The 12,798-nt window shown below is 41.7% G+C and overlaps 2 protein-coding genes across 5 annotated transcripts in view; one reads left to right on the forward strand and one right to left on the reverse strand.

Annotated features, from left to right (window-relative positions):
• The window catches only part of LOC130197138 (cAMP-specific 3',5'-cyclic phosphodiesterase 4D), a 104,904-nt gene that overhangs the window by 11,514 nt on the left and 80,592 nt on the right, over nt 1–12,798 (forward strand). The window contains exon 2 of the mRNA XM_056419650.1: nt 5,288–5,359. Coding sequence (XP_056275625.1) covers nt 5,315–5,359 — 45 coding nt within the window. The 5' untranslated portion in view covers nt 5,288–5,314. The remainder of the gene's footprint in view (nt 1–5,287; nt 5,360–12,798) is intronic.
• LOC130197136 (uncharacterized) lies at nt 6,742–9,977 on the reverse strand. Of its 4 annotated transcripts, none has more exons than XR_008832388.1 (4): nt 8,266–9,014; nt 7,802–7,868; nt 7,515–7,607; nt 6,742–7,407 (listed from the first exon to the last, which is right to left on the reverse strand). XR_008832388.1 is itself a non-coding variant. In XM_056419648.1 (4 exons), exons 1-4 carry the CDS (start codon nt 9,690–9,692, stop codon nt 7,096–7,098), a joined length of 705 nt encoding a protein of 234 aa, XP_056275623.1. In that variant the 5' UTR covers nt 9,693–9,977; the 3' UTR covers nt 6,742–7,095. The 4 variants fall into 4 exon arrangements, 2 of the variants coding, with proteins under 2 accessions (XP_056275623.1, XP_056275624.1); XM_056419648.1 differs by lacking the exon at nt 7,802–7,868 and adding an exon at nt 9,549–9,977 and having other exon boundaries at nt 8,266–8,421; XR_008832387.1 differs by having other exon boundaries at nt 7,802–9,014.

Here is a 12,798-nt window from a genome sequence, read left to right on the forward strand (position 1 = left end):
GAGGGTTAAATTCACCCTGCCAGGTGCAGCTTTACAACATCAAGGGGCTGTGGGGGGAATCGTATTCGCTGTAAAGCCCACAAGCTTCAAACTTCTCTGATCAAAACGATCTTTTCTGATCTTTAGTGCAAAAGCTTCCTTATTACATTTTTAATACGCCTGTTAGGTTGTAATAGTTTATTTTGATAACATGTGCAGAGGTCTTATGCTTTAAATTAATACATATAGAAAGATATTATAATAGGAAATATTAGGGAGAATATTGATATTGTTATTAATGTATTATGACGCATAGGGGTAATCATACCTGCAAACTTGTCACCTTTCGGCGAAATTCGCCGTTTTGAAATCTAAATAGGTCATCCACGTGAATAGTGTAGATCCGAAGAGTTTTTGTTTTGGGTAAGGGGGGGGGGTGGGGGGGTAAATTCGGCGTTTATGAGATTGGAGTGAGACACGGAGAACATGCGATGTGGTGATCTTCACAATAACACATCTTTGATGGGACACGTCGAAGGAACAGAATCATGGAACAGAATCATGGAACAGAATCATGGAACAGAATCATGGAACAGGCTCAAAGCTGAGCAGGGCACACAAGTAATAAAAAAAAGGAAGTTGGTTCATGAATGAATTTAACCATATTATATATAATGATAATGTAAAGTTGTTATTACTATTATTAGGGCCCGATCACTGAATTATTCAGAGGACCTTTTTTCTTAAAATGTTTGTTTTTATTATTGAGATTTGCAGTCAGAACAATCAAAAGACTGTAGTTATAAAAGCTTTGAGGTGTCATCAAACAACGTGCATGTGGTGTGGAGACAAAAAAAAGTCACCTGCACCCCCCCCCGTTGTCACCTTTTTCACCACTTATGAGTTTGCAGGTATGGGTAATGTTTACTCTATGCAAATGTAAATGGCAAGAATTAATGTATGTAGCATGAGAGTGACTGTGTGTTAGTATTATAGATTGACGAAGCCGGTTGAAGCCCGTGAAGTGACTTACAATAATAGACGGGACTTTTGGAGCTGAACTGTTTCAGAGGCTCGTCTCCGTCGTCTCCGTCGTCTGCGCCGTTGTGTCTTGCGGCGCCACTGGGAGGAGCCGCCGCTCAGCCGGTGCGGAGGCCGATCTTCTATTTATTTATCCCAAGGCCATCTCGCTCCAAAAGCGGTTCATCGGCGATCTTAAAGCCGCAATCGGCGACCAAAATACAATTACCAAATCAATAGGATGATAATTTGAGCTGCCATCTTTGGATAAGTGAAGGAACTCGGCGAGGTGGAACAATCCACTTCAGTCGTTGGCTTTGAAATGAAATTGATTGGATGGAGAGAGGAAGGAGTTTTTAGCGAGAAGCAAACAAGTGTCACTGAATATTCACTAAACCGCGGCGACGTGCCGTAGAATGGGTTGTAATTCATGTTAATTTGAAGAAGCTAAGATGGAGCTTTGCCTGATGTGTTTAATGATTGCTTCATTTGAGTATTTGCAATCTAGAATTGACTCGTAATGTTTCATCACCCAGTGGCTTTTCTCCACAATATCAGCGTGAAAAATTTAGCGAAAAAAAGCACTCGATTGATGAATATTGTCTCTGCAGATACGCCCACAAAGAGAAGACGAGCGACCGGCCGCTTCAACAAAGCCACAGCGTCCGCACAGCTGATTGAGCGGCTGCAATAAAAGGCGGAGATACTTTTGAGCGATTATTCAATAAGCAGCTGTGGGAGCTCGACAAAAAAACAGGAGGACGTTTCACACGGTGGCTGAAATTTAGAGGAGGAGGAGGTGAAACCATAGCTCGGCTAAATTTGTGCTCACTCGCCGAATACGATCACACAGAATAAACTCCCATCGCTCTCCTAAAGACGGCAGGAAGTTCATTGAAAGAGCCAACAGAGAATGTACCGGAAGGACAGAGGAGAGGCGCCTGCAGAGGGCGCCTCTCCGTACCTGGACGGCTCGGGTGGGGGGTCTGGAGGTCGAGTCGCACCTCAACTCACGGAGGCTTGAGCCCAGACAGAAATCAGCCTCCTGTGGTCTGCGCTGTGTGCACACGGCGTGCCACACTGATTCGTCACACACACACACACACACAATAGGGCTTCTTGCCAGGAATGCAGAAAAAAGACACGATGGGTTTGTTTTCATGCAGAGCACCGCCGTCTTCTTATCACGTTCTAGGTTATTTCATATCGATGACGATATATATCTTGAATAAATGAATATTCTATATGTGAAATCACAACATAGCGGAGCCGATGCGCGTTCGGTTTTGTGTGAATCAAACGGTCGATAATTTGAAAGTATTTTCTCATTTAATTGAGAACTTTCGTGCAAAATGAACGTTACAGGTTGATTTGAAATTATTGAGAAGAAAATGAATACATATTTCCAGCTATATAGCGACTATGTGCGCACGCACACAGAGTAATCAGACAAAGACAGTTGATATAACCAAACTGGGGTATTCCCAGGATCAGCATTCTTATCAATTCAGATTTTCTGATAAATTTGAGTTGCTTTTTATTATCAACTCGAACGGGCACTCGGTAGAGCGCATACCTTCGCATATCACAAGATTGGGCATTGAATTATGAACATTTTGGCATTAGTTGCATGACAATTGGATATAAATTTATCGTGCTATGGTAAAAAGAAGATGTTGACCTTTTCATGACCTTGACCTTTACCTTTGATCCGATCTATCCCGAAATATAATCAAATGGTCCCCGGATAATAACCAATCATCCCACCAAATTTCATGCGATTCGGTTTAATACTTTTTGAGTTATGCGAGTAACACGCATACAAATAAATATATAAATACACGCCGATCAAAACATAACCTTCCGCATTTTCAATGCGAAGGTAATAATGTCGGGACGAGATGAAGAGCCCGATGCTGTTTTCTCCCTCTGGGTCCTCGTATCTGCGCCACCTCTCCTGCCGATCCAGTTTTCGCTAAATGAGCTTTGTAATCTCAAGGTCGAAATCCACATTGTTTTCGAGAATCCCCATATTTGAGCTTTAAACCCACCACGCAGCGGAGAGATGGAAAGAGGACGAGTTTATTTCAATTATTCTAACGGTTCCTTCAAGCCACAGAACGTGAGCAGAATTAGAGCGAGCAGGAGTAAAGTGGCGGATAACGACGCAACCGTTTGCACTCAGACACCGAGGAAACTGCATCGCCACGCTCAGGAAAGTTTATATCTGTTCATTAGAGTTTTCTCACTCCGTGCCGAGCGCGACCAGAGAAGAGCAGGATGGACAGAAATAGATGTTTACAATTTCAAAACTGCAGTCTTGACAAATTCAAAAATAATTGACTGGGTCTTCTTAACAGTACAATAGAGGTGCAGCTGTAGAGTGTGTGTCGAGTCCAACACGGTCAGCAAGGCTCTGCAGACGGCCTCATCATCAGGACTTGCATCATTGCATCATGGCTGCAACGGGATGAGAAGAAGTGTGAGATATGACTTGAGAGATGTTTGTAAGTTCACGGTAAAAAAGGCTAAAAAAGGGATTAAAAGAAGATTTATTCCTGTTCTAGGAGTCCAGTTATGGAATAATGTTGAAATGGATGTAAGAATGGTGAACTCCTTTTGGGTTTTCAAGGGAATTATTTATAAAACAATTCTTGAGAGTTATAAATGTGATTAAAAAGGTATTTATATGGAAGATGTATGTGGTAGCGCGACGGATACTAAGTGTCTTGATAGAGAGCTGCTGGTAAAATGTTTAACAATGGGATTGTTTATTAACTTGTTCTTTGGCTATTTCTGTTTGTTTTCTTTGATTTTTATTGTTTTGTTTTTTCAAATGATGTTTTAGAGTGTTTTTCTGTCCTTGCAATAGAGAAATGAAGGACTCTTTAAAACCTCTCCTCTCTTCTCGTTTGTTTTGTTTCTTTTTCGGCCAAAATACTCTGCAGGGACTCAAAGGGAAACTCAACACACTTTAGTCAGTTTTTTGTCTGGCACTGCAAAGTTGGCCATTTGGCTGCCTCGCATGAACCAAGCGCAGAGTCTCAGCAGCGTAGAGCTGGTCCTGGTCCTGGACCTGGTCCTGGACCTGGTCCTGGACCTGGACCTGGTCCTGAAGGGGCTGATGAAGGCCCGACTGAGGGTGGAGAACACGTACTATAAAATAATGGATAATGAGACGGCTTCCAGATGTTTTTGGGGCCGGTTGTTAGTCTGTCGTGATAGGTGTGTTTGTTTCTTTGTTTCGGTGCCTCGAGGAATCGTTTTTATTTTAATTATTTATTTATTTTCGAAGCTGAACTGATGTGATGACAGTGGTTTTGTGTCTCCCTGCATGTGGAGCAATAAACAGACTTTGGAAACCTCTCGGGGACGGTGTTGTTTCTGAGCTCATGGACCATGGCATGTAGGATAAGGCGGATGTATTATTCAGGGTCTGGGCACCTGCATTCACACGCAATCTGATAGAAGAACACACAGCAGGAACCAGAGATTATGACTTACTTTCTTGATACTTCTCGATGCATCTAGACGTGACATGAATGCCAAATCAGTCGTCTGTCTGTGAGCGCTCCAATTAAACCTCACACTGGATTATTTACGTCTCTGAAGTTCTAAAGAGATTTTCTGCATTTTTCTCACCAATCTATGAACTGTTGTGGACATCCAGTTCAGCACGATTGATTCCTGTCTTTGTACGTGTGTGAGGGAGGGAGAGATGAGAGACGGGCAGGTGTATGCTCAGGGGTCTTAGGCCATGTAAACAGAAAAGGGTTGTGTAACTGGCTGATAATCCCTGACCTTTACCTTTTGCACCCTAATGCATATAGAAGGTTGGTGAGTCCCAGCCTGACTCAGTTCTCAACAGACACACACACACACACACACACACACACACACACACATACACACACGTGTGCCTGGTTGTCTAGGAGATCAACGCTTTCATATTCTCAAACCACTAAACCCCTGAGAGGTGGCATGAACGTACCTCAGCCTGTCAAGACAGCGATGTCTTGCTTGAATACAATAAAACAAGTGAAAAATAACCATTCACTGCAAATCAACTATTCACAGATTTGTACCATCTCTCTTTCTTTTCATTTAGTAAAAAAAAAAAGATGACTTGCATCAAATATTCTCCAAATCCAACAAAATGTTTGATTGACTTTTTAAAGTTTACATGCCAAGTCTAGAAATTCGATGGGCTGCCTCCTCACAAAATGTTTTTTCTTTTCTTTTGGATTCTTTTGCCGATTCCCGTCTCCGATTATCTCTGCGATGGAAGCCTGCCAGTTTTCAGAGGTGGCGCACCATGCAGGAGGACGAGCGGTCCGGGGACGACAGCCAGCGGGACAGTGTAAGTGAACACCGGCGTTGTTTTCTTATTTTTCCTTCAACTTTACAGCGTGACAGTCAAGATACTCCCTGCTTCTATTGTACTTCATTTTATGTAATGACAGGGTTCGTACGGTCATGGAAAACCTGGAAAAGCCATGGAATTTTAAAATGGTTATTTCCAGGCCTGGAAAAGTCATGGAAAAAACTTAAATCATAAAAGTTTTGGAAAAGTCATGGAAATGTGTTATATTCACATGTTCATTTACTCCGAGTTTGAAATAATGAATAGGTTTTTTAAAGCAAAAGACGCTCAAAATATATGCCTGCGTACGCTCTCAATACGCAAAATGTTCTACATTTTTCATGTTTATACCGATTTCAGTTTGGTCATGGAAATTAATTTGGTTTAAAGTCCTGGAAAAGTCCTGGAAAAGTCCTGGAAATCCATTGGTCAAAATATGTAAGAACCCTGTAATTATGTCAGGGCTTTTTATACATCATGCGAATGTCCTGATCCAAATAACATGTAAACTTAAGCTAATTACCTTCGCATTGAAAATGCGGAAGGTTATGTTTTGATCGCCGTGTATTTATTTATTTCTATGCGTGTTACTCGCATAACTCAAAAAGTATTAAACCGAATCGCATGAAATTTGGTGGGATGATTGGTTATTATGCGGGGACCATTTGATTATATTTTGGGATCGATCGGGTCAAAGGTCAAGGTCATGAAAAGATAAAAATCTTCTTTTTACAATAGCGCGGTCAATTTGTATCCAATTGGCATGCAACTAATGCCAAAATGTTCATAATTCAATGCCCAATCTTGTGATATGCGAAGGTATGCGCTCTACCGAGTGCCCGTTCTAGTTATATTAGCGGGTGTGGTAAAGTTCCTGCAAATTCAGAATAACATCACACAGCAGATGGAATATGTGTCTGAAAAGAAATATTATATCTGCTCCTTAAGTTTAGGTACTGCGCCTCACACACATGTAATATTCACACTTCTTATTATGTTGTTACGAGAGAAGGGGACGAGGGCCCTGTCCTGTGAGAAGGGGGGGGGGGGATGAGGCAGGTCCCATGTCAGGATGATGTCATGAACATGTGGGTGCTTAGATGGCCGTACACTCAAAAAAATATTTAAGCCCAAAAGTTAAAATGGATGCATTTCAATTACATGACAATTTTCCATCTATTTTGATCACATAGCTCTAATGTAAAAAATCAAATTTCAATCCATGTTTCTTAATCATGTTCATTCAACATGAATAAATTAGATAACTCAACATTAAATCAATTAAATTGCACTTACTCAGGTCGTATGTATTTGGTTAGATTACATGAACCTAATATTTTGAAAAAGCCACACATGTCAAATTAAAGTCAAAATTTATTTATTAAACATTTATTAACATCACAACTCTTCAGGTTTTTTTTGCCTCGCCATACCACTTAAATGAACACAATTTGGAAGCTTCTGGAATAAATGGCAGGCCTCAGTGAGGGAATAATATTGACCACTGAACATTAGCACCAGGCATCAGTGAAAGGGAATGATCTTGACCCATGAACAAGATTTGTCTGAATATACCACTATCTAACACAAATAATATTGTTAATGAGCAAATGTCAATACAAATTAAAGTTTGTTTTGGTTCCTTAAGTGGGGAGAGAGAAAAAGACAATCCTCTTTAAGATCTAAAATAAAATGTAAAACAAAACATGAGGCCTTCAGACCTATAAGTGAGTTTACTGGAGCATCTTAATTTTAAGTGCTTGAACCTTAGGAGAAAGATTGTTGCCATCCAAGTTCATCAGCACCTTCTGGAGGAACTCAAATGTGAATTTGAGCCCTTGTGGGTAGCTCATGTTGAGACAGTAAATCAGTCCAAAAAGCATGGAAAATCCAAAAGAAACGCTTCCCAGGTTGCTTAGCAGCTCCACACCCTCGATCACCACTCCGACATGTTCAGGCTCTTCCCCTGCATCAGCACCCTCTTTCCGAACGACATGAAGTCCCATGGTGGCCGACTCCCTGTCCGCTTCTTCCAAGTTGCGGTTCTATGGGCAAGAAACCACAAATTGACCCGAGTGCCGCTTAAATACTAAGAAGATTCCAACAAGTATCATCAGTAGTCAAAGACCAGAGTGAAATAACATCGACTTACCATGTATTCCTTGATGAGAGTTTCATCATCCTCATTGAGGTAGACACAGAGGCTTCTTAGGACACGTTCTCGTCTGGAGTTTATGTCATCACACTGCAATTTAACAGAGAATATCTATGATTACTATCCCATAAAAAACAAGGCAGGTGCCAGGGCAGGTACCAGGGCAGCCAGCAAGAAGAGAAAGACCTGGGAGGCACATGGAGCTGCGGAAGGGGACAGCAGATATCAGGCTTAACCTATTATGAATTGCCAACCATCATGCTGGTGAATTTCTCTCAACTCACTATTAAGGCCGACTTGTCTTTTGTGCAGAAGAACTGAAAGAGGACTAAGCTGGAGTGCTGTTGTTTCCTGGAGACGGTAACAACACACTGGACTGAGCTTAACTAAGAAGATATCCAACTCTACTTTTGAAGTAAACATCGCCGTTTACAAAAACATTAGTTAAATATCATTTTGCGAAGAAATTAGAAGGTAGGAAATACATTAGAGCGATTCAACATATTTATTAGACAACAAGGAACCATATAATCAAGGAATTTGGAAAAGAAACAAAAAACTAGTTGTTTTGATTCATGCTCTGTTGGTTACCTTTAAGTGATTGATTATTCTTATTATTTAGATGCCTACCTGTCTTCGTGCAACAAACATATCTCGGCATTTTAACCCCGACTTTGCCTTCCGTGTTCCATGTTTGGACAGGCTCGGCTCTTACAGTGTCAACTACTAAATGGCAAAGTTCATATACCTGAGGCGTCCTCTCCATGATGCGTCTAATCTTCTTTCCAGCAGTCCCGCCTCTCTTGCTGAAGAGCTTGGTTAGGTCAGCAGAGTATCTGTCAAGTTGTGCCATGAACTTGGTTTGTAGAGGCATAGTTGTGATCCGCATGAATTCTGCATTAACCTGAGAAAAGTAACAAAGAAAAAGGCAGCATTGGAGTTATTATAATATATTGCATTAAAAAACCTTTCCATTAATAAGATGCTCAAAGCGCTGTGAGAAAGAGGTTGTGGGGGAAGAGGAAAGTGGGTACACCTCATCACAACTAAGAATGTAAACTATTCATCAGATAATGAATTGAGAACTGAAACATTTTAACTTTTGAATTTATAACTTATAACTGCGCTGTTTAGTTTCCCCTGTCTGTTGTTCCAAAGTCCTGGGACTGAAATACTGGACTACAACGGGGTGAGGGATCTAAAGAGCTGCAGACAAGTGTAAACGAATCTTACCGCAGTTATCTAGCGTACAGCATGAAAGCTAACCCTGCATCTCTTTCTGACTATTCTGCTCTGAACCTCTTTTATTCTGTAAACCTCTGAAACCCAGCCCCATGTTTCTTAAAGCTGCTCTGAACCTCTCATGCTAATGTTACAGTGTGTTGATAGTTGTTATTGGACCGTGTTGAGCACGCTGTGTTTTCTTGAAATAAAGCGTTGTTTTTTACAATATTCTACTCAAAACCTCTTTTCTTCTCATTGTTGAGTGCTACTTAAACCGCGCCCAATAAATGTCACCAGCCGCCACTGGTTACGGTGCATGTCCAATAGCACAATTCACGCGACGATCAATGTTAATCCAGGGCATGAATCCCCCCCCGTTTGTGTTCGCAACCACCGCCATTACCAACTCTCGTCAACAACTGTGTAATCTGCATTATGCCATGCTTTGGCAGAGCTCATTGTCGTTAACTAGTGCGAGCCACCTGACGTAAACCATGCCAAAATACTAAGGGCACAAGCCATTGCACAACATAAGCCAAGGGATTTGTGATACTATTGTGAAAGCAATGCATAGCATATTTATGGTGTTTCATGACTATTTTCCCAGCCAGGTTACCCAGCTAGTTAGCTAGCTAAATCATTCGCGCTAGCTAAATCGTTAGCTAGTGCTAGTTACAGTGCTAGATAACTCGCCTTAATGAAAAAAGAAACGCTTATATTTCAGCAAATCTATTCTAACGTTACCCATTAAGCATGTGGACATCTAATAATCGGTTTCTAGTTAACTAAAACGGATAAAAAGCTTACCAAACTCGGTCCTTCCATCAGCACGAGGTCTGTTGCTCTGCCGGTTCTGGGATGAAAGAATGGTGCCCGTGCCTGCCTCAGGTTGGTCGAATTAAATCCAGTGAAACAATTAAATAGACTTAATGTGAATAAATCAAATTTCATTTCCGATTGAACTGGTTTATGTTGTATTTAATGTATATGGATGGATATAATATATGATGTATTTACTTTAAACAGGTTTAATTTAAATGTCATGCTTAAAGTTTATTGAGTGCACGCACATATGCTCCTTCTGTGATCCAATCAAGTTAAGTTTACTTGATTTGTTTATGTTCAGGTTATACGAAGCATATTTACATTGTGTTTAAGTGGTTTTAATGAATACACTTTAGATTTTATATATTTCAGTTACGTTTTACTTAAAAATATTGTTTAATGTTTATGAGGGCCAAGAATCGAGTCGTTTATGGGTTTTCACAGGTGTTGTTGAGAGAGGACTCCCGCTGTATTGCAATCGCATGCACGCCTGTGTTTTACGTGTGATCGTGAGGTTTTGGGGCAGGGATGTCTATGTGTACAGATTGTAAAGCACTCCGAGACAAATTTGTAATTTGTGAAATTGGGCTATACAAATAAACTGAATTGAATTGAATTGAATCAGTGAATACGTTCTCCTCTTGAAAAGAAGAGAACGAGAGAAGGTCGTTGGCGTGATTATTCCCAAAGCTCTTCCAGGCGACCGATTTTGACACGCGCTAACAGCGACGCCCCCTTTTCTAAAGAACAGGTCTACATTTTGTTCTTTTATTAAACGAACTTAAGGGCCTTATATTATTTATCTAATTTTTTGTCTCTACATGGTCGCACGTTTACAATCCTCCTCTGAACTCTGTATCGTGGACGGTGGAGTTCTGCCCGGTGACGGTCACACTCGCTCCACTGCTAGCGGAACCCGGGTTCAAGTACAGAAACGAGTGCTTAAGCCCTTTGAGCCCCCCTAAAATGTTCTTTTGCCACTCCAAATAATTTGGCATTACTGGCTTTAAACATTTATTTTGGTGATGTCATTAAATGAAACTATTGTTTCCCACATGGACACGTTATTTATAACTTTAAAATGCTCCATATGTGCATACATTCTGGTTTGTATGTTTTCTCCTCCTTCAAATTACAATCCAATAGCCGATCATCATACTTAACGACATAAATCCCGGGCACTAGGACCTGGGGGAGGCTGCTGCGCTGGCTCAAAGTAAATGATGCACAGAGTGACCTATACGTCCAGGTAGTTACAGAATGTGGCTCTATATAGTTGTTAATGATTGCCACCTGCTTAAATATAGGTTTAGAATTTAAACGTCGCAAAATAACTTCAGCTACATTCCATTAGCTGTAGAAAAGGGTAAAAGAAGGGCGTCGCCCATTGAGGGATTCAGGTGAGATTCAAGATAAAACCCAATTAGACTTTTAGCAAGAAATGCCCGCACGTCCTTGGTGATCATACATGACAGCCAATAATATGAATGCTTTCCTCTTTTTTGTCAGTACCCAACACTGTCAACCGTAGTGTTTACAGCACCATGTGATACAATCGCCACACAAGTTTAAAACTGCTATTTTCCGATCGTTGCATATCATTATTATTACCCATCCCCCACAACAGCTGCCAGCAACGTCTTACCGGCTGTGTCTGGGCTTTTGCGTGATGTCGTCGGAGTCGTGTGCAAGCTGTCCGTCACCCACCACGATCCATCTGGATTTAATAGGCGGGTTCCTGGAAATCTAGAGAGGTCAGAACTGCTGTGGGACGGAGCTCGGATATAGCAGCAGCAGCCGACGCTCTCAGGTTTTTATTCCACTGTGCATGAGTAAGATATTCAATCGCACTTCTTGGTTGTTGACCTTGACTCGACATCCACATGTAGGGTCTTTCAAGTTGGCTGACATTAGAGAGGAAAGGCATTAAGTATGCAGATGGGGTATTCCCCCTTGAAAGACTGCTGGAAGTTTGCCACGTGGCCCACCTGCTTTTTTGTTGTTGCCGGTATCGAAACCGTATTATTATCAGCTCAACATTTCAGATGCATTTTGCTGTAGCGACGTGGAATATTAATGGACTAATCGGAAATCTAAATGTTCTGCTCATGGACTCTCTGTCTCTCCCGTGGAGAAACACTGAAGCCAGAGAACTACAACAAAAGACATGATTGCCCAAGATAGAGTGCTCAAACTAATGCATGACACATTACATTAAAACAAAAAGCATGTTGACCTCGCTTGCATCATATTAAAAACACCTGCATGAATAGTTATAGTAAAAAATAACAGTGACGGTTACAAATTACCTTTTTAAGATGGAATAAGATACCTACTAATGGAACAAAAACTGATAGATGATTCACATTTTGTGCCATTTAAAAGGGAGATAACAGTCCAAAAAAATAATAAGAATTCCCTCCAGGACATTTTCTTTTTATTTATTTGTGACTGTTATCTCCACTCGTTATTGATTCAATTCAATTCAGTTCATTTTGTGTCGCCCAATATCACAAATTACAAATTTTCCTCAGAGGGCTTTACAATCTGTACACATACAGGCGTGCTATCTTTCCGTCTCACCGTTACAGGGAGGTTGATGGGATGCGGCAGTGAGCTGCGGGAAGAGATTCGGCAAGTTGACCTATAATTCATGTAAAATATGCCTTCGTCAGATCGGACGGAGAGACGAGAGCAGGGCGAGCCGGCAGAGAGGAGCGACAATTATTGCGAGAGGAATGGGTGGGACATCGAGAGAGGACAGGTAATTAGAGCGAAGAGGGAGGGGTGGGGGTGGGGTGGGGTGTGCGGTTAAGACAAGAAAAACAAACTGAGAGAAGCGGAGATGCTCCCTCCTCCTCCTGAGGGGCATATGGAGGTAGAGCAGGGACACAGGCTGCATTGATGAATACTTTCTGCAAGGCTCTCAGGGGCTGTCCAATCAGGCAGCGCCATTGATGAATAGTCATGAGTCACCTTATCAGCATCACCATGGTTACGCAGATGTGACTGCGGCCCTGTGAATGCGATGAGCGAATAGAAATGGGCAACGCGCCGCTGTGTCTACTTCCCGCGCACATCTCGATCATCAAATGGAGGCTGCAGGGGAGCATCAGACCGTGTGTTTGGGTTTCTGGCCTCGAGGATGAGGGAGCGGGTCGATGGGCGAGGTGAAGGGAAGACCACGGTCGGGGATTTAGTGCACGGGACGAGTTAAAAGACGGAGTATTAA

The sequence above is a fragment of the Pseudoliparis swirei genome, chromosome 7 (assembly GCF_029220125.1).
Source record: "Pseudoliparis swirei isolate HS2019 ecotype Mariana Trench chromosome 7, NWPU_hadal_v1, whole genome shotgun sequence".
In the NCBI taxonomy this organism is placed as follows: domain Eukaryota; kingdom Metazoa; phylum Chordata; class Actinopteri; order Perciformes; family Liparidae; genus Pseudoliparis; species Pseudoliparis swirei.

Coding starts and splice junctions, on each gene's coding strand:
- LOC130197136 (XM_056419648.1), bottom strand. CDS start 9,692: ATGAAATTTGATTTATTCACATTAAGTCTATTTAATTGTTTCACTGGA. Junction 8,422..9,548: donor TGATGGAAGGACCGAGTTTG/GTAAGCTTTTTA, acceptor TACTTTTCTCAG/GTTAATGCAGAATTCATGCG. Junction 7,608..8,265: donor TCATGGAGAGGACGCCTCAG/GTATATGAACTT, acceptor GTTAAATTGCAG/TGTGATGACATAAACTCCAG.